This window comes from Gossypium raimondii, chromosome 7 (genome assembly GCF_025698545.1).
Source record: "Gossypium raimondii isolate GPD5lz chromosome 7, ASM2569854v1, whole genome shotgun sequence".
In the NCBI taxonomy this organism is placed as follows: Eukaryota; Viridiplantae; Streptophyta; class Magnoliopsida; order Malvales; family Malvaceae; genus Gossypium; species Gossypium raimondii.
In genome coordinates this window covers 40441339-40467480 of record NC_068571.1, presented here as the reverse complement: position 1 = coordinate 40467480, position 26142 = coordinate 40441339, and the positions used below count along the sequence as shown (strand labels likewise).

The window sequence follows — 26142 nt, the reverse complement described above, 5'->3', positions numbered from 1 at the left end:
ATGTATCATCAGAAAACCCTTAACGCATTCAAATTATATATAACAATCTAATATTTTAATAGAAAAATTAACTATTTTGACTAATTAATAACATCATAAAACTACAAGGATCAAATTACATTAAAAAATTAAATATAAAATTTAGGCATAATAGAAGGACCAAAATTTAAATGTAATAATTTTTCTAAATATGCAAGGAAAAGAGAAGAAGGTAAGCATCAACATAAATCTAAAGAAGTCATGTGTCAGTCTCTAAGATATTTAATATTTAAATAATATATAATCAGGTAATAATATTAACTATTTAGACTAATTAATAACATAACAAAATTATAAAGACCAAATTATGTTAAAAATTAAAGTATATATTAAATATTAAATTTAAGCATATTTAGAGGGAGCCAAGGTGAAATTTAACCATTTTGTAAAATGAAAAAGGCCCGAAAGGAAGCATGGGTGAGAGCCAGGTGATGGACCTTCCTTTGTATATAGTAAGCATATTGGATGGACCAAAGGTGAGATTTAACTAAAATTTCAAAAGAAGAAAGGTTTCTTTTTCTTCCAGAATTTGACTGGAAGGAAAAGTGTTTTAGTGGATTAGGTACCCCATTTCTTTTTCTTTCTTTCTTTTATTATTATTATTTGTACAACACCTTTTGGATGATGAATATTGAACTTTGTTGAAATAATCTTGAAGAAGCTAATAACAGAATAATCATTTCAACTTTTACTTCTACATATGTCTATTCTATTGGAAAGCCTATAATTTTTAGTTTTGATGATTTTACTTTTTTTTTCAATAAATGATTTACATGAATGAAATCCAACAATAGGAAGAAATTAGTAACAATCAACTACTAAAATAGTTGAAACAGTGATATAGGGAGGAGGGGGGGGGTTCAATCTTATACAGTACTTGCTTGTGTTGGATATACCCAGAAAAGATGAGATACGATGTCTCGAAGAAAACAAAAGAAGAAAAGACAACAAAGTAAAAGTAGATAAGCATTTTGACTAAACCAATAGAAGCAAAAATTACAGCGGGTCCCATCATCACTTTTCCCAACGTCTCCACCATACATTGAAATGTCTTTTAATCATTCCTCTATATATTAAAGTTTCTTTCTTTCACACTGAAGTTTTCTTTCGTTTCTGTTCAGGCTTTGGATCTCAGGGGTTCGGGTTCTCTCACCAACACACCATCACCTCTGCATCATCCATCTTAAAAGGCTTTTAAGGTGCCTTGTTAGTGCTTTACTTGTTTATCATTAGAGTTTTTATCTTCTTTTCTTGAATTCGGTCTGTCTCTGATACTTGTTTTATCTTTGTATGATTCGTTTGTTTATCTTATTTTGTTATCTGTTCCCTTTTCTACGGTGGTTTTGTGATCTTATCTGTTTAGATATCAGAAAGTTTGAATCTTCAATGGTTTTGGTCTTTGGGTCATCATAAAGGTTGCTTCTTTTATCTGTCGTGTCATCTGATTCTAGGGTTTCTTTTCTTTTCTTTTTTTCAAATTTTGATTCTCTGTTTTTGGGATTGTAGGATTGGGTTATTTTAGATGGTCGGTCATGGAGCCAAAGTTCACTGAATTCTCTGATTACATAAACGGCTTTAGTGTTGAAGATTTAGATGATACACTTCGGCTCAATTCTGTTCAGAACTCAAATGGCACAATCGGATTCGAGTTCAATGACCCTTCTCCAGATCTTAACTTTTTGAACATGAATGCTGCTGTTGCACCTTCTGAACCAGACCCTGTTACTTTTGTTCAACCGCTCACTGTAAGTACAGATGGGAGCTCGATTTCTACGTCCTCAGGGTGGAGTCCGGAAGGGGAGTCTTTGTCACCTTCGGATGACAATGATTCAACGGATCCAGTTCTCAAGTACATAACTCAGATGCTTATGGAAGAGAACATGGAGGAGCCTCATATGTTTAATAACTATTTGGCTCTTAAAGACACTGAGAAATCATTATATGAAGTCCTCGTTGAGCCGTATCCTCAAACTAGTGAACCACAACCTTTGCTCAATCAGAATATGGAGGCCCCTGAAAGTAATCTTTCTGGTAGTACTAATGGCTATTGGTCTGCTAGTATTGGCACCAATTATGGGACTGGTAATTATAATGATCATCAGGTGGTTGGTGAGGTTTGGGAGTCGCCTTCTTCCTTGTCACAACCTCCTCTTACTGGTGACTATGACTTCCAGCCTGCTTTGCAACAGCCAAATTCACAGGTTTCCGTCAACTCAACTAATAGCTTGAGTAACCCGGGTAATAGGACAATGGAATCTTCTATTAGCGAGCTTCTAGCTCAGAACATCTTCAACGATAAAGAATCTGTCTTGCAGTTCCAAAGAGGGTTTGAGGAAGCCAGTAAATTCCTCCCTAGTAGCAATCAACTGATGATTGGTCTAGAAAGCAATGTATTTCCTACGGGGCAAAAGGGGAAGGTTCCAAATGATGTTGTCAAGGTGGGTGAGGATGAGAGGGAGAAGCTGCATGAGGGGTTGAGGGGTAGGAAGAACCATGGACGGGATCTCGAGGATTTGGAAGAAGAGAGGAGTAACAAGCAATCTGCAACTTATACAGATGAGAGCGAATTGTCGGAGATGTTTGATAAGGTGTTACTTTATCCTGTAGGACAATTTATATGTTGCAATGACAATGAAAGTGTACAGCACACAGAAAACAAAGCCTTGCGGCAGAAAGAACAATCAAATGGATCCGGTGCTGGGAAACCTCGCTCCAAAAAACAAGGGAAGAAAGAAACAGTGGATTTGAGGACTCTTCTAATTCTCTGTGCACAGGCTGTTTCCTCCAATGATCATAGAACTGCTGGTGAACTGCTGAAGCAGATTAAAGAAAATTCTTCTCCTCTAGGTGACGGAACTCAGAGGTTGGCTCATTACTTTGCGAATGGCCTTGAGGCACGCATGGATGGCAGTGGAACTGTAATGCAAAACTTTTATATGTCTCTAGCTTCCAAGAAGACAACAGCTGCCGATATGTTGAAGTCTTACAAAGGCTTCCTTAGTGCTTGTCCTTTTAAGAAGCTACCGATTTTCTTTGCAAACAAAATGATTTACTACATGACTGAGAAAGCAAGTGCCCTTCATATCGTAGATTTCGGTATCCTGTATGGTTTCCAATGGCCGGTTCTTATCCAGCATCTCTCAAATAGACCTGGTGGGCCTCCTAAGCTACGCATAACAGGAATAGAGCTTCCCCAAAGTGGTTTTCGCCCAACGGAAAGGATTGAGGCAACAGGTCGTCGCCTGGCAAATTATTGCAAGCGCTTTAATGTTCCGTTTGAGTACAAGGCTATAGCAGCTCAAAACTGGGAAAATATTCGAATTGAGGATATCAAGATTAATAGCAATGAGGTGCTTGCTGTAAATTCTCTTTTTCGGTTTGAGAATCTGCTTGATGAGACTGCCGAAGTGGATTGCCCGAGGAATGCTGTGCTTAAATTGATCAGGAGAATGAACCCTGATATTTTTGTTCACTCTATAATTAATGGATCATACAACTCTCCCTTCTTTGTTACAAGGTTCAGGGAGGCTTTATTTCATCTTTCATCAGTATTCGATATGTTTGATAATACATCACCTCGTGATGAGCCTGGAAGATTGATGTTTGAGAGCGAGCTTTATGGGCAGGAAGCAGTGAATGTTGTAGCATGTGAGGGTCCAGCAAGGGTTCAGAGGCCAGAAACATACAAGCAATGGCAGATTCGGATGACAAGAGCAGGGTTCAAGCCACTTCCATTGAACCAGGAACTAATGACCAAACTTCGGCATAAGTTGAAGGCTTGGTACCACAAAGATTTTGTAATTGATGAAAACAATCACTGGTTGTTGCAGGGATGGAAAGGCAGGATTCTTTATGCTTCCTCCTGTTGGGTACCTGCAGAGGAGTCTTGACCAGAATATGGGCTGGAACCGATAAACATGACCAATATACTCTTTGAGGAACAAGATGACTTGAAAATACGGACATAGGTAACACTTCCTCACAAGATTCCTGTGACTGCAGGTTATGCATCGTGCATTGTGGTGTCATTTTGGAGGTGGAATGAGGGGCCGAATAAAGCTTTGGAGTTCCTGCTGGTTTTTTTAGAGACTGTACTACCTATTTACCTGCTAGCTTTCACATTGAGATGTTTTATGATCAAATCATGTTTTCCATTGTAAATATATTATGTATGAGTTTGATGTAGTGAATTAGATCAATGCTAGTTTATGAAAGTTCAAATTTTTGTGGAAACCCTTTCCTGGTACTTTGTTGCCATGCTAACTGATTTTTTTTTTTTTTTGGTGTGGTGAGTGGGAACTTGTTGAATGTATTAAGAGTACATAATTAATTAATGATTCTATTCCTGATTTCATGAGAGATACGTCAGTTTCATTGACTGCTGCAAATCACTAAAACTCTTTGTGAAGAAATAACAGAAGCATTAGGATTGCCATTGATATATCAGGCTGGGTGGGGTTTCTCCCAAGCGAGCAAGGGTGTTGGCGCTTCCATTTCCCTCCCTGTAACATTGCATACTAACAACAATCATGGGGGCATCCCTAATGTTGAGGGAGTAGGCAATGTTTAAACCTACCCCGGAGTGCTCATAATTCAGCTTCAATACTAATTGCAAGTGGGATGTGTCTGAAGCAATCAACCACCATACCGGGCTACCTATGGATCATCCATCAAAGTATAGTTTAAACCAGGTTGCTTCCAGTTAATACCATTAACATTTAAGGCGATGGCAAAAAACTCAACATCTTTTGCAATGGCTCTTTGAATGATTTCATTTCCAGTTTACTTGCTGAAGACGAGAGAATCTCGTGCAAGTCAGGTTTGTCGCAAGAAGTAAAGGAAGACGAGAAAGGTTGGGACTTTGTGAGTTTAAAACCAGCTTTTCTTTTTTTTTTTTTGTGTTAACATAACATTTAGTTTCAGCCAGTCCAACCAATAAAGGTTATGAGGGGGTTGTGGCATCTTATGCTTTTATTTATTCAATATACTGCTTGATGGCGGATTTGGTGTTCTTCCTTTGTATTTCGTCTTACCCATTGTTCTCAACGGCCATAGCTACTCCGCCAGCTTGTCCCAACCCTCCATGACAGGTGAAATGAACACATATAGTCCAGGCATAGGTCCTTTGCTCCATATTGATCATCTATCCTTGGCCTTAGGACGTTAACTTGGATGGAGTGTTAGGACATAAGCGTAGGCCACTCGTATGAGATATGGTCCTAAAGGCTTCTTTGAGGTACTAGACTCGGATTGCATTTTACTTTGTTTACTTAAAAAATAGATAAATTAATCATTATAAGTTATATCAAAAAATAAACTAATGTTAGTTTTTAATAGTATAAATGAATGAATTTAAAAAAAAAAATCAATTTGCTTATCTATTTAATGTACAGAGTCTAATTTATTTATTTTTTTAAATAAAAGAGATAAAATACAATCTGTCTCTTATTACAAGAATCTTCATATTACAACGAATTTCTAAATATACCATTATAAACAAACACCCAATGTCAGTTCTGCATCTTGATCACCACAAGGAATTGAATTCCTTCATTTTGAGTCCATAAGGATAACCAGTGAGAGAGATTATACTGGGACAATAAATGAAAATATACACCCAACGAGTTTTTTACCCAAATATATTAAAAACAATTAAATACTTAAATAGGTTGTCAGCTAGATTAATTACCGAAATGGTATGTTTTCTTTAATCGCGCCTATCTGAGAGGCGCGAATTAATTTTTTATATTAAAATATTTTTTTTCTCGTTCAATAAAATATTGTTAATTTTTTCCCGAATCAATATATAACTTGGGTATAGATAAGAAATACAGGTTGCGCCTATTTAATAGGCATGACTAGTTGAGCCTATCTGATATAGGGTTGCGCGCGGACCAAGATCGAGTTGCCAAGTCACGGGAAACTCCTACGAAAGCTCTAAACAATCAGATCTCAAAGGAGATTGCGATTCTGTCCAATTGAACACCAAGATAGTTTTCCCCAAATTTCGGCAATCTAATTTCACCCAAAAAGAGTATGGATGAATCGGCAAGAACCCTAGAAATTGGGGATTTTTGGCTGATTCTTTAAGATAGAAAAAGGTTGGAAACATAATAAGAACAGAAAATAAATTAGATAAAGATTCGGAACAAGCAGAAATAAAGAAAGAATTGACAGCAAGAAATTAAAAGATAAGTCTTAAGAAGCCTTGAAATCCCGAAAGATCTCACAACTTTCTTCAAACGGCTCTAATCTCCCCTCCAAAGAATATCAATGGCAAGAAGAAGGCTGAAGATGGCTCCCACAATCAAAAGATTGTTAAAACAACTTCTAAAGAAAACCCAAAAGAGAATTCTTGGAGAAAAAACTCAAAGAGAATTCTGCACTTAAACAAATCTGAGATTTTTGATATAATTGAGAAGTTCATAACAAGGTGGCCGGCCAAGCCTTTATATAGGCCTCTCAAGTGTTTTCCTAATCTAATTAGAAAACTAAAATAAAAAAAACTCCTAATTATTTTAATATGGAAATTCGACCAAGGGTCTTTATTTGGGACTCTTGGACTGAATATTTACATAAAAATTTAAACTAAGTAAAAATAAATAAATAAATAAATAAAAATAAAAATAAAACTTTACAACTTGGGCCACTTTGACAATTTGGCCTAATTTTCGACTAAGTATGTGTGGATTTCTTGATTGGGCCCATCACATTCTTGAGCTTGGGTTGGGCCTTTTGACTCGTATCACTATCTCAGAGGCGCGACTAGTTGTGCCTAACTCAGAGGCGCAAATGGTGGGGCCCACTGCTGCTTAATTTTTCCCCTATATATACCCCCGAAAATCAAATGAGCACAGACATAAAATTTAGCAGAGGAACAGACACAAAATTTAGTAGAACGGAAATAAGAAGATAGGGAGAAGAAAAAAAGAAAGGAAAACAAGAAGAAGGATAAGGTATTTTGGTTTATTTCTTTTTAAACAGAATGTAGAGTCTTGTTAGTAATTTTATTATTTGAAAGTTATTTTGTTAGGTTATTAATTTTGTTAGCTTTTGAATGAAAAATTTTGCATTAAAAATTTTATGTAATTTTTTTGCATTTCGAAACTGTTTTAAGAATTTTAAAATTTTTTATCAGATCTAGTATTGAATATGGAGAATCGATTTTTTGTATGCGTTTATTTTAATGGAGAAATTTTGACAACAACCGTGGGATGTATATTTGAATGTCGCAAACAAGTAGCAATGAGATTTAATAGAAATATCTCGTTTGATGATATGAAGGAAAAATTAGTGAAAAATATCTAGACGTTGTGGGAGAAGGATATCAAAATTTTTCTACAAGTTTCCAGTTTTGACGGATCCAATAAAATTTACAGAAATGGAACTTGTAGACGATGAAGGCGTGGAGACAATGGTTGCTCTTTGTTGTGGGACTCGGAGTTACCAAAATACACCGATTAAGTTATTTGCTGAGTTAGTTGGTATGGAGGCAACTAAAGATCCCACTCCATTAGGTGAAGAAGATGGAGTTCAAAAGCCGTGTATGGTGGTTCCAATATCGTATGCTGATAGTCAAACAACTATACACGAGATTGATAATGATCTTAATGCTGCACCCAAGACTGATATAGTTGGTGATGATGTATACTATAGTAGTGATCCTGCTGTTCACGAAGTCAATAGTGAGAATGATCTTGATGTGGACGAGGTCCCGGATGATATTGACGACGAAGGCATGAATGAGGATGAAACGTTAACGCGTCTTCAGTCGGAAACCAGATTCATCATAATGTGATACACAATAATCCTAGGGCACACATGTCTCGGATAAACCCCGAGTTTTTAGAGTACCCCGAAATACTACCTGCTCACCGGATGGCCGTATATTCTGATCCTGAGGAGTTGTTCATGGGCCAGAGATTCGAAAGTAAGGAAGAATGCGTATTTGTCATTAAGCGGTATAACATGAATATATCAGTAGACTATAAAGTCGTCGTGTCTAAACCAACATTATATATTGGAAAGTGTTGGAGGTCGGCAGAAGGCTGCAATTAGCGGATACGAGCTGCATTTATCCAAAAGTCGCAGATGTGGAAGATACGAAAATTTATTGGGCCTCACACATGCACTTTAACACGTATGACAGAAGATCATCGAAAACTTGACTTTAAAACTATTTGTACGTACATCATGCCAATGGTAAAAGACATGCCAACCATTAAAGTTTCGGTACTGATTGCCGAAATATAAGCACGATTCCAGTATCGAGTATCATACCGAAATGCATGGATAGCTAAACAAATGGCAATGGAGCAATTGTACGGAGATTTCGATGCATCATACAATGAGTCACAGAGATGGATAGCCACTGTGAAGGAACACATGCCGAGGACTGCCATTGAGTTACAGACATGACCTTATTACGGGTCAGATGACCAGTTACAATCGAGAAAAAAATTTTCCATCGGATGTTCTGGACGTTTGATCCATGTGTGCGCGTATTTCCCCACTACAAACCGTTTGTGCAAGTAGATGGAACCTAGCTATATGGATAATACACACAGATCCTACTTCTTGCGGTTGCTCTAGACGGCAATAGGAACATGCTCCCGATAGCATTTGCCATCGTCGATAAAGAGAACATGGAATCGTGAGAATTCTTCCTTACCAATCTGCGGAGGTATGTTATTAGCAATGATAATATTTGCATCATTTTCGATAGAGGGAAATGATTAATTGTAGCCATTAGGCGTTTCAGTGTACCGTGGAGATCTGTTTACTACATCCGGCACATCGCGGCTAACTTCCAGCGAGATTATAAGAATGTAGACTGGAAGAGACAAGTTGTGAGAATGGGTAAAGAATTACCTTATCTTTTCGATATAAGTTTTAATGTTTTAGAGCAATACTATAACTTATATTTTCTTAATACATATGCAATGCACGAGCTAGAGCCACACATTTTTCGCCAACAGTGGTTGGGTACCATGGAGCCGTGATAATGTGTTCAAAGTTTTGACGAGGGCTTTCATTATGGTCAAATGACCACAAACTTGGTGGAGGGGATCAACGCTGTATTGTTAAAAACACGACATCTTCTAATTTCACCTGTCTTCTCGGCTACGTTCTACAGGTTGGCTACCTTGATGTCAAGAATGGGTCAGCAACAAGTTAACTAGATGGAGGCAGAACACATGTTTGTTGAAGATGTTAGTGATGCAATGGTTGCAAACCGTCAGATAGCGAGGTCGATGACTGTAGAAGTATATTCACGACGTAATGAAACATTTTGAGTTACAGAGACCATCGGTCGTTGACCCGGTATACTACCTAGGTCCTACGGAGTTGATCTCTGAAACAGACGGTGTGATTGCTGGAGGTTTCAAACACTTCATTATCCATGTGCACATGTCGTGGCAGCTTGTGCTAAAGTCTCGCTCAATATAGAACAATTTATCGATGAAGTGTACACCCTCGAACGTACGTTGCGTGTATGGGAGAACGAGTTTCCCGTGCTTCCTGACTTATTTACTTGAGAGGTACCTCCGACGACCTTCGAGCTTGTCTCAAACAAAAGGGTTGTTTAGGAATCTGAAAGGTCGTCCGCAATCATCCAGAATTCATAACAAAATGGACATTAGGGAGAAATCTGACTGAAAGCTGTGTGGCGTATGCAGATTAGCCGGTCATAATCGGAGTAAATGCCCGCTCTGAAACTACCATGTTAGACAATCGTCTCAATCAGGTAGAAATTGAGATGTAGTTCATTACATGCTGAGAGGATTGAATCACAAATTTGTCTACAATTTGTTGCAGTTAAACTAATTTGACTTACATAGTTAGTATAAAGTTTATTTATTGAAATTGCAAAATAAAAAAAACCATAAAATTGATAAATAAGATGGCAAAAAAGTTATTATATAAATACAAAGTTGACTATTTAAATTACAAAAAAATTAATTAAATTGATAAATAAAATGCCAAAAAAATTCATTACATAAATATAAAGTTATTTATATTACAAAACCCCCTAAAATTGATGGTTTGATGGTGTGGTTCTAGGGGTATATTTTTGTGGAGCTCGACGTTCACGTTGCAGGCGATTACGGTGATCAACGTTCTCGTCATCCGTATGTAGGGGCATGTGAAACATAGATGAAAAATCATATGTCTCAAACGCCATCGATGAACTTGAGCCGGAAGGAGTGGAGTACAACAGTGGATACGAGCCGGACGGAGCGGAGTACTGAAGTGGATATGAGCTAGGATGATTGGAGTACTGAGGTGGTAGTGGGATGAAGATATCAAACTCTGAAAGATATTCGTGGCCTGACGAGCCCGGGAAATAGTCATCGTCCCCCAAATCTGGATGATAAGAACTATCCCCAGAATGTAGTTCCGTCTCTGCCTCCGGCTCTAGCTCTGGCTCTGGCTCTGGCTCTGGTGCATGATACGGATCTAGAAGGGGTTGCCCAATTTGTGTCGTATGCGGAAGGACTACCATTGACCTTCTACCAAACAAAAATCGTTTCCCTATCTCACAATACCACTGTATGTACTCTAATGAGGGCTGCAGATACAAAGCACGATTCATCTGATGTACCCTCCCTAATCGGTTGTTCCACATCATAATATATTCTTCATGCACTTCTCCCCAATCATTTCCATACCTCCCCCTCCTGCTCATCCCATGGATCTCTCCCAATCGTACTGGCAGTGTCGGGATATACTGGATGCAACCGAACTGTTGGAGTACTCGATCGCCATGATACTACTCTACTACCTGAAAATTGATAACGAGTGCGCTAATGCATCATAGGTTTAAATGGACATGGGCAGATATGAGAATAACCGCCATAATTTTTGAAACAGAATACGACATCCAAATGAACTGCACAGTTAATAACATTGTCTAGAGTGAAGCCCGAGCTGTAGTGCAACATCCTCTAGAGTGACGGTACACTCCTCGCACGACAAATGAAATGTGTGGGTCTCCGGACGCCATCACTAGACTTAAAAAACAAAAATCAAGTTGTATCGCAAATCAAAAGTCCGGATCAATGCTGCTGATCTGAACCCGGCTAACTTTAAGTATGGTATTAGGCGTTCATCTGGCAGATCCCTACACTATTAACATGACCCCTCAATATGCGGTACGGACCCTGACATCATTAAATTAGTAAAATAGTTAATACAATATAATTTAATTCAGCAAATAACATGAGTATCAAATAAAAATTTTATTACCATCTCATTAATAGTACTTGATATGTGATTATTATTAATCAAAAAACCCATTTGCTGCAAATCTGCAGTTAAAAAAATAAATTCATTTAATTTGTTTCAAAAAATACAATAATTATTTCAAATTTCAGAAACAAAACACGGTAAATATCTAATAATTTTCCATAATTTACCTACAATAAAAATTCCTAAAAGTGCATTAAATAGAATTCAAGATTCATATCCTACTTGTTATTGTAGATAAAATATCCATATCCCATATTTTTTCACACACCAAAACTCTACTCCATTGCTCAAAATAAGAATCTTAATTATGAGTTTTGAGAAACTCTTTTAATTGATACTATTAATGTATTATTATCAATTTTTAATTTTTTAAGTTGTCATTAAGTATTGGTATGTTAATAATTGATTTATATTCTTCAATATTTCTACAATTATTTTTTTATAAAAATATTTTTAAAGTATATAAATTTATGAAAAGAGTCGGTTATGATTAAACTTGGACAAATTGATATCCAAGTTGATATAAAAAATTAAATAAGTTAACAGCAACTATTAACATACCAATACTTAACAAGAACTTAAAAAATTAAATGAGCTTAAACATCATTTGTCCAAATTCATTTTCAAATGAAATGATTTTTAATTTATTTTATAAACTTATATGTTAAACTCACCAAACACTAAATTAAACACAACAATTTATTTTATAAACTTATATGTTAAACTCATTGAATCCTAAATTACTAATAAATTAATTTTAAAATAATTACAAACACAAAATTTATAACATAATCCTAAATTACTAACAAATTAATTTTAAAATAATTATAAAAAGCAAAAAATTACATTCATACAAAATATTAATCCAAAACTATAAACACTAAACATAAATAATTAATAATTAATAATTAATAACAAAAAAAATCACAATATCTTAATTAAACTCTTTAAATTATAAACAAAATTATTTATTAAAATAATACATTACCTTTTTCTTTCTTTGTTCTTCTTCTTCTCCTTTCTCTCTTTTCTTTCTCTCTTCCGATGGATGGGGTTTGGGGGACTATGCTTATAAGGTCCCCCATTTGCAACTTTTTCCCATTGAAAGGACTAGACACAGCAGCAGCATGATGCATCAACAATTGCTAGCAGATGGAGCGGGGCAGGGGGCATGCATGCAGCAACGGCTGCTGCAGGAGGGGTACTGTGCAGGCAGAGGGGGCAGTGGGGTGGGGGCATGCAGTAGCAGGTGCTGCAATAGGGGGACTGTGCGGGCAGACCATTCGCGCCTACCGTCAGGCTCGATTGGTCGTGCCTATCTGACAGACGCGACTTGTTTTTTACCCATATTTTGACCTATTGATTGTATTTTTATCTGTATATATATTTAAATATTTTTAATAAAAAATTATATTTTATTTAAAAAATATTTTTTAATATAAAAAATTAATTCGCGCCTGTCAAATAGGCGCGATTAAAGAAAACGTACCATTTCAGTAATTAATCTAGCTGACAACTCATTTAGGTATTTAATTTTTTTAAATATATTTAAGTAAAAAACCCTACACCCAACCCAAAGCCAAAAGATACTGCGCTGGCTAAGAAACACCCGACAAACAAATGAGTCAAGTTGCATTCGTTCTAAAACAATCATAATAATAGACAAAACTCTCTTATAATAAATAAATAAATAAATAGATCTAGTTAAATTGTTACTTGACTGCATAGTTTGGATTAGAGAAAATATTTTTCTGCTCAAAAAACTAAGCAGTTTGTTCATGTGATCTGTCTTTAATTTCTGCTCAGTTGGTGGGCTAAATGCCATGTCTACTGACATGTGCTGCAATTTGCCTGATGGAAGTGGGCACCATCCTTCCCATCTTTTAAGTACTTTAAGAACCTAACCTAAGAGAGGGCTGGCTACAAATCCCTCATCAAATGCATAGAACCAGCAAAGTTCAAATGTGGACTACTAGTTACCATCCAACAATAGGAACAGTCCAAACTCAAGACACATGATATCCACCTCAACAACACCGGTGAGGGGTATCAGAGTTTTTTTTTCCTTTTTCACGTTTTGATGGGACAATGTCAGGAACTTGTGTACTACAAACATGTTGTGAATGAAAGTAATTTGTTAAAAAGTCACAAGAGTTGGTTCAATGCCTTGTAATAAAAGATCACGGAACTTGATAAGAATTGGACCATCCCTTTCAAAATCTCTTTTTCTTGTTTTTTTTTTTTTTCAAAGTTATTATTACAAACACACACAAATACAGTAATTATAATGTAAAATCAAACCCAATACAAAACAATAAATAAAGAATTAAACAAAATTCACAAAACTGTTAGTACCCTCAACCTGTATGGAGTAAACTTGTGCTGAAACTCAGGGTGACGTGGGACACGGACGTGCAGGACCCACTAGTGCCACGTGCTAGGCAATCGGATACTTGGTGGTAACTTTCTATGGGCCAAAATCCGTTCTAGACAAAGGTTATGTCTGGGCTCTATTTGCACCAGCCTAAACCAGACCAATGCTGAGAGCAAAAAATCTGGGAATATTGATTGCTACTACTTTATCCACCTTCCAAGCCACACAGATTCCATCTTCAGCAACAAACCAACTTGCTTTCAAATGCACCATTGCACTCACTTTCTTTTTTTTCTCTTTTTCTTATTCTTTTGTTTTTATACACCATACATTTACTTTACCAGAATAAGCCATGACCAAAAACAAAATGAAAACCCATATCTAAATAAATCTTTTTAAGCAATTACGAAAGATTTTACAAAGACAAATTTTACAACAACAATAACAACAAAAAAGGTTCAAGGGGGGCTAACTCGCAACTGTGTTGGCTCCCATTGAAGGACTTTTCAATCTTGATAGAGTACAAATCCTAAAATCCTAGTGTTTATTTTTGCAGGGGGGTGACCTTTACAGGTAAGCCCCGTTTGGGCACTGGAAAGGGACCATATTGGATTCCATCTTCATCTCCCACAACTTGCCACCTGCAGTCAAAATTTGAAGGGCTAAATATTTCAATGAAAACGGCTGCAAGATCTCCGTATTTGTCAATAAGAAAAATATACTGAAAACAACATTGATGGCAACATTTGTTAAAAATTCGAACTTGCTAACTATTCATAGTTATCCTCATCATGCAGCTTTTCCTTTCTATAATCCCAAGTTTAGTAGATAACCATTTCAAAATAAACAAGCAATTCATACTGTGCAACATGTCCCAAAAAAATGCACTGAAATCATCTTGTTAGAAAACGACAAACTAACAAATGGTGTGGCGCAAAACTTGCAGATCAAAGCCGTGGTTTCAAATGAGAGAGGTTGCCACTGAATGCATACGTTCATAATAGCTTGCAAAACCCTACATGCATGTCTTATAGCCATTTAATCGAGACTTTCCAGCTGGCTAAAATCCGTCATTTTCTTCTTTTAACTCAAAAGTCAAGAGGGGAGTCCCCTCTTTTTTTATGTTCATCATATTACAAGATACGAGGAAGGACAAGACTACAAGGATTCACTGGCTTTGAATCCCTGATGTGGACTGCAAACAAACATATGTCTCAAAAACATGGACGGAGTCCCATTATGTTTTGCAATAAGCTGATGATTAATACAGGGTCCCACTCTTGTATTCTAGATTGTCGACAAACCAAACTTGGTTTTCATTTCTATGTCTTAATATCTTCCTGTAACTTCATTAAAAATTTAAAACTAGTTGATTTGTCTATTATTATACTTTCTTCACTATTATCTAATCCCAATTGTTTTCTATGTGAAGCATGACATGTTGACATACAACTGAATTTGGATAAACATAATGCCTTCGAAACATTGTTTTGGCTCAAACACGACACGAGGTTTTTGTTTTCCAAAGGTTTGGTAGTGTCTGGTCAAACAATGTTGCGCATGGTAGCCACCTGTAAGGCCAAATCTTTTGTTGGCTGGAAAGCTACCACAGCCACCTCCGAAAATATCCACGATATATTGGAGTGGAGTCGAGCTGAGCTCACTTTAGAATTCGGTGCTCAATTAAATGATTTATGAACATGTGTCTTACTTACAAGTACCACCGACTTGGTGTTCAAAAATTGGAATGAATAATATTAAATTTAGCTTAAATTTTTTCAATTTAATTTTTTAATTAAATTTTAATTTTAATTTTCTTTTAAAAATTGTTAAAATTAATTATCAACTTTTTAAAAAGAGTCAAGATGTTTTTAACGAAATCTTGATTAACATGTTAAATTTTAAACGTGAAAGTCATCATGATAATCTACATGTACTTTTTGGATTTTGAATTATTTGTTATTTTTATAAATTTTAAATTATTTATTAATATGGTATATAAGACAAAACATATTATGTTAGCATAAAACACACATGGATTGTCATGCAATTGTCGCACCAACGATATTAAAAATTAATGTTTTAAACAATATTTTGTTAAAAAAACACGATTTCTCTTTTTGAAAAATAATGATTAAATTTAAGTAAAAAATAGAACTAAATTAATAAAATAATTATAAATTTTAATAGCTAAATTTATCATCGTACTAAATTGGAAAAAAACAGAAGCTTTAGATGCTCTAAAAGTACTAATCAATTAGGACCATTTCTAGAGCCTAAGGAAGCAAGAGGACCACTTTAACTATGTAATCGCCGTTTTAGTCAACTATGAGTAGACCTGAAAAACAATAAAATACGTGGCTTTATTTTTCATCTTATGTTTTCAGAGAGAGAGAGAGAGAGAGAGAGAGAGAGAGAGAATGATTATGCTCTTCAATTGGAGGGTTAAACAAAAAATTCAGGGTGAAAAAGAGAGAATAAATGGGTACCTGTAACTAGTGGTGAGGTGGTGAAGAAGAACAAGCATCTCAAGCTTAGCCAGTTCACTGCCTGGACAAGAGTGAACTCCATTGCCAAAAGGAATAAACGTGTTGGGTCTCAGTGGCACCTGCAAACATCACAACAAAACATTAACATATGATGACAATGTAATAATCTAGTTTAGGTTCAAATTGCACTGTTACTAGCCAACGAAATCAACTCACGTGTCTCGGAATCTTTTAAATTTCATCAAGAACACACTAAAAACACGAAAAAGGACAGAACCAAAAGCAGGAAAAATTAGATAATTCATTGATAACCTTATATTTCTGTCTAAACCGGATATTGGATGTCCCACTTCACGAATCTTGGTCAGGGATTCCAAATTTATTTAAACATGGCAATGATATATGTAAAGTCAACAAATATTGGAGTTGAATGCGGGTCACTCACTCACCTCGAATCTTGAAGGGTCGAATTTTTCGGGTTGAGGAAAGAAATCAGCGCAATGGTGAATGGTTCTGAAGAGGGGAAGAACTTTCCAACCTTTTGGGATATAATACCCTTCAAACTCAACATCTTCCACTGCTTCTCTAAACGTGAATGATAGAATACTTGATCTTCTTAGTGTCTCTTGAATCACCTGAAATCCAGTTTATTTAATTAAGATCCTTCTTAAAATGGAGTTTCTTTTAATTTAATGTGAAAATGATTATGTACCCTGGTAGTCAATGGCATGTGCCTTGTATCATCCCACGTAAGCCTGCGGTTTTCTTCAATTATTTTACGTTGAATACCATCTTGTTCCCTCTGCGATATAGATTGACATTGAATGTGTATATTTATTGGGATATACAAACAAGATTTGACTGCTCCTCTTTTTTTATTTAAAACTTGAATATCATATACGAGGAAGGAAAAGAAAATTTACGGTGACAGCTTCTAGTAAATCTCGATTGTCATGCAAGTACTTTAAAACCCATGTTAAGACACTTGCAGTGGTGTCATGAGCAGCAAAGATGACTCCAATTACATTATCAGCAATCTGGGAATCACTGAGTTGATCAACCTTGTGGTTTTTGGCCCCCAACAAATTTCCCAGCAACCCTCCTCCTCCTGCTTTCTCATTTCCTCTTCTCTCTTGTATCAATCTTCTCAGGGTCTCATTCAACTGCTTCCTAGCCTTTTTTTTAGAACAGACGAGGTGATTGAAGTCGTTAGAATGGAGAGGTAGTTCAACTTGAAAGAATCTGAATGGAAAAAAGAAATTACCTTCATTGCTTTGTGGAAAGGAGTTCCTGGAAGATCTAGTGGCATAGAATTGTAACCCTTTTCCAGGCATTGATACAGTTGCTTGATCCCTTTCATTTCTGAATCTCGTTTATGGCCGAAGGCAGAAATCATTGCTACATCAAAAGCGTACTGAGCATGCCAACGAATAAGAACCAAAATAAAAAATAAAAATGGTGATAATTAAAAATGGTTACTAGTTAGAAGAAACCGACATACTCTCTTCATTTCTTGTAAAGTGTTAATTGTGGTATTCTCCCAAGTTGGTAGAAATTTCAAAACAATTTGTTCAATCTCTGAAACTGAACCTCTAATTACAGAAGGTAAAAAGGCTGCCAGTACCAATTTCTTCAGCCTTGAATGATAGGCACCTTGGTGAAAGAATAGAGCCTCAGGCCCTATCATCTTCTCTTTGCTTGGTGGATATGTTGGTTTGAAAAGATGAGCCTTTGTCACTAGAACTATCCTTGCTGCCTCAGGGCTTGAAATCATCACACAGGGACACCCCAATATGTGAGTTTTGAATGTATCCCCATACCTATAAAAAAAGAAAAGAAAAAAAAAAGAGGTAGAGTTTTCTATCATTAGCTTGTGTGTTCCATTTTTCATAGGTGGTATTTGTTTCTATGTGCACCTTCTTCGTCGGTTGGCAAAGAAGGAATCTGGATTCTGGGTGTAAAACTTGAGAGTCTCTCCAATATAAGGCCAACCCATCGAACCAGGTGGCAGAATTTTACCCTTGGGTTGTCGCCTTTGATGACTAGAGAACAGCACCAGCACCAGCACCACCAAGAAGAAGAAGAAGAAAGAAGAGAACAGAGTTGATGTAATAATAAGGGTGGGAGTTTGGGGTAGTGGTGGTGGTGATGGAAATGGGAAGAAAAGTTGGAGTTGCATGGTTACAGAATGAGAATGGAATGAAGAAAGAGATGGGAGAGGCTATGAATGGGGGAGTAGGTGGTGGGATTTATATAATAGCTGTTGAAGGATGAAGTGGTCTTTTCAAACGAGGGGCACTTGTTTGACACGCGTCACCACATTTTTGGGAACACTTCAATTTAGCTTCTTTCAATTCTCATTTACTTTTCCCCTTCACTAAAAAGAATTTTCAGTGTTTTTTTATTTACGAAGATGAGATCAATGCCCCCACTTCTTGGACTTCTTTTCAATTTTGCTATTTTAGGAATATCTATGACTTCCCCTAATTTTGGCTTAATTTATTTGTTTCAAGGGATTCAATTATGTAGGCTCTTTTTTTTCTTTTAAATGATGTATTTCATGTCTTGTGTGTGTGTTTAGCAATTTTATACAATTAATCATAATTTTATGTCATGTTATTTTTATAATTTTATGCTCATAATTTTTATTCACAGGAGGTGACAGATGGTTGTCTTTGCAAATGCCTCTACTTATTTGGGATTTTAATTTTAAGTTTTCTTTTCTATCCAAATAATGACTTTCATAAATCAAAATTGATTCAAATACAAGTATTTGGATGATTATTGAATTCTGTTTTCATTTAATATATAATTAATTTAATTTTTGTGATATTAAAATAAATCATTTTATTTAAAATAGTGAAATAATTTAAAATTTATTTTAAAAAAATATTTTGAAAAAGATCTTGACAGTTTATCAAAATATTCAAAAACTATAAAACAAAACTCATTTTATTAAACTAAAACCAAACCCAATCATAATTAGTTATTCAGAAAATTTAAAAATTCCAACAAAATCTAAAGACAACTGTAACAAAATTCTTCACACACTTTTTTAGGTGATAGCAGGAAATATTTTTCTAGGTTTTTGGTAATTTTTCTTTCAATGAAAATTTCCAAGTTTAAGAAAATTATGTAACTTTGAATTTATTGGTTTTATTTGATCTGCTGGTTTGGACCAATATAATTTTAAAGTACTTTACTACTTTTAATATTGAATTTCAATAAATTATATAGTCAATGACCGATAGAAATAATATTTTGATAGTGATGTCATATTTAATATAAATACAAAAATTATGAATTTCAATTTTATCATTAATAAATTTTAAAAATAAAAAATTTATTTATTTATTCAATCAGTTTTTTAATATTTATTTAATAAGTTTTAAAATAATTCAAGTTATATTTTTTTTAAGTAAGGGACAAGGTAGGAATTGTTTAGAGATCAAATTTGTTATATCTCGTTACCACAAAGCACGTACAGTACCACAGAGCATGTGACAGATCTACAAACAGTTTGTGTTTGACCCTTCGCAATGACCCCTTGCAAGGTACCCCTACCCCATCTCTCACGAGGTACCACTAGCCCAAATTTGATCACCCAAGACTTCTGTTCAAAGACAAATAACCTTAACTATCATCTAGCCTTAAGGACAATAGTGTTAAGGCAAAATAAGCTAAAACACAGAACAAGGACCATACAGTATGTACCATGAAAATAACCAACATGTAACAATAGTGCTCGTATGACCTCTGACCTCTAACTCATCCCCACAACTCTCACTACAACAAAATATGTCAAAGGTAACAAATGACTTGAGACACGTCAGGATTGCGTCTTCTTAAATTGACTCGCATCAATATGTAGAGATGCACATAAGTAGCATCTCCTTAGGTAGGCACTAAAGAGACATCACTGCGGCACGTGTCCTTATGTCTAACTTAAGGAGACGCTTTTATCGCGTCTCCTTGGAACAAACCAATGGAGACACTAGGATGTGTCTATCTACATTACTTATGGAGACGCTATCTCGCGTCTCCTAAGTTGTTGATTTTAGAGACGTCTGTCATCATTTCCATAGGTCTCTAAATTGTTTTCCACAACTTAAACACCAAAATGTTATGTTCTTGCTTTCTTCGTAGGTCTCTTGAATCTTGCTTTCTTTCTTCTAACGCCAATCTCTCAATCTCCCTAATTTTTGCTTCCTTACAAATTCACGATCTTGGAATAGAGACAATGGTATGTCCATATTCACTATCTTGAAAATTTATCAATCCATATGATTTCAAATTCACTTATATCAAGTTTAATGGGGGGTTTTGTTTACGTTTATGTATATTATCCCAAATATCCATTGCATGAATAAATTTATGATATAAGTATTTCATCTGTACGTATGCAAATAATGAATAACTTTGTTACTGAACATGTACCTTATATATTCGCTGAAATGACTAAGTCACTATATTGTTTATGATGTAGACATTGGACAAAAGTTGGGTTGATGCTCTTAGATTTAGCATGGTTTACATGAATGGAATAGCTTCATTCATTGAATATGCCATCGAGAACTGCACAAACAACTATAACGTATATGGTCCGTGCAAGAAGTGTTCTAATAAAGTTCTCTGTCTTGAAGATGTACATGATCATCTTTGTCTATATGGTTTTGTGAAGGGGTATAAGAGATGGACTTTTCATGGAGAAATTTTTGCGCCAATTTTACCACCAAATTCCCCTAATATGGCAAGTCATACGAAAAGTTTGAATAATACTAATGTTTATTTAAGAACTAGGGACTTGATAAATTAGGCTATTGGATTAAATGTGACAGTACATGACAGGGATGAATTTAGTCACGGTGATCATGTTAATGGTGGAGGTGGTATTGATTCCACTTTGCTTCCTTCTGAGGATGTTAGACGAACCACCGATGAAGTTATCAATCTTATGGATGATTGTGAAGTATCTCTTTATCCCAATTGTCAAAAATACTCTACCATATCTGTAACATCCTATGTTTTAAATTTAAATTTTGTAGAATTATTTCAAGAATGAATAATTGACTTGATGGTAAAGCATTAGTGAATTAGACTTTGAAACTTGTGTTCAAACCCTTCCCTTGCGAATTATTAATTTTGCTATTTTTATTCCCACTCTCCTATGTTGTGCCACCCAACCTAGTTAAACCTAGGTATATATGTTTTATTTCTTTCATTTATTTTTTAGTTTTTCTCTCTTTTGCTTCTACACTTGTAGTCCTTTTCATCCCCTCCTTATTCTTCTATATTTTTTCTTATTCATTAATTCTTTTCCCCCCTTTTGTCGTCCATTTGCTCTCTTTTTTCCTACGATTTTGCTGCCATTTTCCTAGACATTATATTGTTAACTTGGTCACCAAAAATCGTCTCTTTTTGTTGTCTATTACTGCCCCTCTCCTCCACTTGTGGTGGTGTCGGTTAGATTTCCTTTTCTCCTCTTTTCCTTTCCCTTTTGTGTCTATTTTTGTTGCTATTTTACTGTTGTTTTCCACCCTAAAATCATCCCTTCCGCTGCCCAAAAATCTCCATTTGTGCCGCTCAAGCCAGCCCCCTTTGTTGTTGTATGTAGTGGTGTTATTGCCCTTTGAGCATTACATTTGGTTGTTGAAATTTGTTGCTTTTGTTTCCCTTTTAAACATAATTTCTCTTCATTTTTCCACTAGTAAAAAAGCCTTTTACTTGGCTAATTTGAGTGCATTCAAGTTCGCTTAAATCATTATCTCAGATCTAGTAACCAATGAAAGCGTAAGTGCGAATTTAAACGAGATATTGTGTCGATATTATTTTATTGATTTTGTTGTTCTTGGTCTAATGTCTTCAGGCCTTAAATTGATTTTTGGTTGCTGATTTTGTGTATTATTTCTGATTTAGGAACTGATTTTAACGTCCCAGATCAATAATGATAACATATCTCGTTCACACTCACGTTTCGTATCAGTACAGTGTAAGTTTGCTTGTTAGATTGAGTTTGAAAATGCAAAAGTATGGTGCCATCTAGACCGAACCCTTTAGGGGTGTTTCAAGGATGTCTTAAATCATATTTAATTGTATTAAGTGCAATTCGCATCTAGGCTCATCTAAATATTAAGTGCTGACTTTACAGATTAGTGTTGCTAAATTTGCTTGTTGGTTTTGGAATGACCGAATGGCCTAAGTGCTAGTAGATAAGGAGCCGAGCGAGGTACGTATTTAAATAGATAGCTTGATTTTTAAATATCCTATTGAGACCGAATGAATTGTGTATGTAACACCCCTAACCCTTATCCGTTGCCGGAACTTGGTTACGGAACATTACCGGAACTTTTCAGATCAAATACGAACATTTCATAACATTTAATATACATTTCAGAAACCAATCATAAATTACTCATATTGTCCATTGCATGAGCCCTCGAGGCCCAAAATACACAATAAAAGTAAGTTGAGACTAAACCGGAAACTTAAAGAATTTCTCCCAAAATTTCAAATTTTTTCCTTAGGTACAGGGGTCGCACGCCCGTGTGGCTCACATGGCCAAGAGACACGCCTGTGTCTTAGGCCGTGTGGGCATTCGAAATGAGGTACACGGTCGTGTCCCAACCCGTGTTCATGCTCGTGTAACTCTCTGACTTGGGTCACATAGCCAAGCCATACGCTCGTGTGCTAGGCCGTGTGAGCATACTAATTTATGAAATTAAGGTGCAGAGGTCAAATGGCCAAGCTTCACACCCGTGTGCTAGGTCGTGTGCGAAAACCTAGGTATTCTATTTCTAAATTTTAAAGATATAGGGGACACACAGCCCAACCAGATGCCCATGTGTCACACACAACTGAGACATACACCCGTGTCTCTGCCCGTGTGGACAAAAATAGGTCATTTTAATGCCACATTTCTCACCCATTTAGATACCAACCTATATACAACATTTTAACACATCAAAATACCACAACCAAACATTCAAAACAAGCCAAAATAATGTATTATATACAAAATAATATCACTTATATCTTAAATACTCAAACTTACCTATTTAGTCTATTTAACAAATTTTACTAAGGGATTACTACTAAATAAATACCTATAAGCATATATCTATCATAACCATGTCATAATTTACTTTATTCCTAAATTAAAAAATATATATATTTAGGTTGATTATGTAAACAAAACATCATTCATAACATCTAAACATGTCAACTTAAATCTAATCCACATCAATCCCTATAAATGCCATATAAACTATGTTGAACCCTTTAAAACCTACCAGAATAAGCTGGATAGTGTGACTTGATGTGCTGATCCGATCTTCCGACCTTACTAAAATCTACAAAAACATTAAATAACACAAGTAAGCTTAATGAAGCTTAGTAAGTTCGATGGGTTAAACATAGATATTACCGAACCTATTATAATAAATCAATTAAATAAATTCATTCAATTAAAACTCCCTGTCAACCACAAATTTAATCAATGAATATGCTTATTTCAAACCAATATCAATAATATCAATAAGTCTCCCAATTTTAATTACATAAGTCACTTACCAAATCTTACCAAATCGAAGAACGGCTTACGAATATGAGTACATTGTTTTCAGAAGCCCGAAGGCTGAACAAAAGCACATAAGCGCTAAACAGAAACCCATAAGGGTTGAACGGAAGCTTATTAGAGCTGAACAGAAACCTATAAGGGTTAAACAAAAGCTCAATAGAGCTGAATGGAAACCCATTAAGGTTGAACAGAAACTCATATGAGTTAAATAGAAGCTCGTGAGAGCTAAACAGAAAATAAACATGAAAGTTCGCAATAAATGCTGAACCTCGATTTACTTGGGTAATTTTCCGTCAATTCTTCCTTTGCTGTCTTTTGCCACATAACGATTGTAGTCAATCTCGCGTTCCATTTAAACCGGATATTCATTTCAAATTTATAATTTAACAATATTTCATTTTCAACAATATACTAAATACATAATATCATTCATAAATTCAATATAATTATTAAAGTTTAACTATACGAACTTACCTTGGTTAAATTGTAAGATTTGTAGAAGTTCAGGGACTATTCTGCTAATTTCTCTTTTTCACGAGTATCTACGGGCTCTTTATCTAAAATATAAAATTACGCGTTCATTAGCATATATTTCAATTCCAATTCACTTCACCATTAATATCTTTCAATTTTCAAAATTACACAATTACCCCAACTTTTACAACTTTTGCAATTTAGTCCCTTTACTAATTAGTCTATCAAATGAACTAATTTTTCTTAATTGATAATTTATCTAAATATTCTAAGCTATCATACAGCCCTTGATAAACAAAATTTAATACCAAACCCTAATATTTAATCTTTTTACAATTTCGTCCTAAAATCAATATCTAACAAAATAACCTTATAAAATCATCATATAACAAAATTAAAGATCTAAATTCATGTTATTTCATCAAAAGCATCAAGTATTCATCAACGAAAACGTTCAAAATTTTCAATAAAATCAAAAAATAATGAAATAGCTAGTTGGATCTAATTGTAAAAGTCTTAAAAAGATAAAATTACAAGAAAAGGGCAAGAATTAGACTCACATGCAGTAAAAATATGCAAAACTAGCTTAAAATCTCTTTCCCATGGTTTTTGGCCGAAATTATGAAGAAGAATGGCCTAGAAAACTTTAGAATCCAATTTATTTAATTATAATTTCATAAAATTTACAATTTTTCCCTTGATTCACTTTATTTTTATTTATTTCTCTGCTTATGCCGCCTCATGCCTTTACTTGAGGCTTAATTGCTCCTTAAGTCCTCCCTTATTTATTTATCAAGATATTTAATCACTTATTTCCTATAATTCACAAGTTTTGTACCTTTTTCAATTTAGTTCTTTTTAATTAATTTTATAACTATTAAAACGTTAAAATTTTCTAGTGAAACGTTACTACCACCTTAATGACACTCCATAAATATTTATAAAAATATTTACGGCTCGGTTTATAGAAACGAGGTCTCGATACCTCATTTTCTAAAACTACTTGACCTAATAAATTCTTATAAAACATAAATTACTAATTCAAAAATCTTTCTAAAATCACATTTGGCTCGTAAATACTAAATAATAAAATTTACAAGCTTATTCGTTGGATTTAGTGGCCTCGAACCATTGTTTTCGACATCACTGAAAATTAGGCTGTTATAGTGTTTAAGTTGTGTGTGATGTGTGACTTTATGCTGTAATTGGTTGATCGTATATTAGTATGTCAAATCTTTGATTGCTAAGTCCTAATGAAATTGTATGTACTGTATACATGTATAGCATGCTGAATTTTGAAACGTTGATTGATATGCATGTAATATGCCATGAATGACATTGAGCGTGTATGTATTTAAATTACATACCATATGTGAAAATGACTGTATGGAAAGCATGTACGCATGCCACTGTTATTGTAAAATGAAAAGTATGCAAGGCATACATCGATTCTGTTTACTGAAACGCATGTTGTAGTGTTGAAACCGTAATATTAAACATGATATGCTCATTGATTGTATGACATATTGCATCTGCATGATAAGTGGTGTGTCCCTACTTCGAATATCCACACGGTCTGAGCCATGTCACACGGTCTAGCCACACGGCCGTGTGACCTCTGCTTTCTCAATTTTTCAGGTTTTTCTTAAAAAATTTTTATTTATTAAAAATTATCCCCGATCATTTTTAAATTATTTTTAGGGTCCCGAAAGCTCGATTTAAGGCCCAAATGTGTATGTTTGCTATAATTGGAATGAGTTATTGAAAATTTATACTTAAGTTGAATTATTGTTTTATTTTGAAGTTTAAGGTTCTGTTTTGTACAATAATGCTTCGTAACCCTAATTCGGTCAAAGAAACGGGTTAGGGGTGTTACAATGACTTACAAGTATATGCTCAATGTTGACAAAGATTAAATGTCTAGTTGAATTTTTTGT

General features: G+C 35.0%; 2 protein-coding genes across 3 annotated transcripts; one reads left to right on the top strand and one right to left on the bottom strand.

Moving 5' to 3' along the window:
* The first annotated feature begins 1087 nt into the window (after window positions 1-1087).
* LOC105791440 (scarecrow-like protein 34) lies at window positions 1088-4272 on the top strand. Its single transcript, XM_012619508.2, has 2 exons — window positions 1088-1238; window positions 1546-4272. The coding sequence occupies exon 2, from the start codon at window positions 1572-1574 to the stop codon at window positions 3927-3929; it is 2358 nt and encodes a 785-aa protein (XP_012474962.1). The 5' UTR covers window positions 1088-1238; window positions 1546-1571; the 3' UTR covers window positions 3930-4272.
* A 9774-nt stretch (window positions 4273-14046) lies between these two features.
* LOC105791455 (abscisic acid 8'-hydroxylase 2) lies at window positions 14047-18392 on the bottom strand. Of its 2 annotated transcripts, none has more exons than XM_012619526.2 (8): window positions 18072-18392; window positions 17657-17975; window positions 17420-17569; window positions 17079-17330; window positions 16868-16957; window positions 16605-16790; window positions 16156-16274; window positions 14047-14307 (listed from the first exon to the last, which is right to left on the bottom strand). In XM_012619526.2, exons 1-8 carry the CDS (start codon window positions 18332-18334, stop codon window positions 14211-14213), a joined length of 1476 nt encoding a protein of 491 aa, XP_012474980.1. In that variant the 5' UTR covers window positions 18335-18392; the 3' UTR covers window positions 14047-14210. The 2 variants fall into 2 exon arrangements, with proteins under 2 accessions (XP_012474980.1, XP_052489144.1); XM_052633184.1 differs by lacking the exon at window positions 14047-14307 and adding an exon at window positions 15829-16004.
* Window positions 18393-26142: the final 7750 nt, after the last annotated feature.

What these genes read in the sequence shown, in the direction of transcription:
- LOC105791455 (XM_012619526.2), bottom strand. Translation starts at nt 18,334, where the DNA reads ATGCAACTCCAACTTTTCTTCCCATTTCCATCACCACCACCACTACCC. An exon ending in CTTTACAAGAAATGAAGAGA is followed by an intron (nt 17,570 to 17,656) that starts GTATGTCGGTTT and finishes TGGCATGCTCAG; the next exon opens with TACGCTTTTGATGTAGCAAT. An exon ending in ATTTACTAGAAGCTGTCACC is followed by an intron (nt 16,958 to 17,078) that starts GTAAATTTTCTT and finishes TCTATATCGCAG; the next exon opens with AGGGAACAAGATGGTATTCA.
- LOC105791440 (XM_012619508.2), top strand. Translation starts at nt 1,572, where the DNA reads ATGGAGCCAAAGTTCACTGAATTCTCTGATTACATAAACGGCTTTAGT.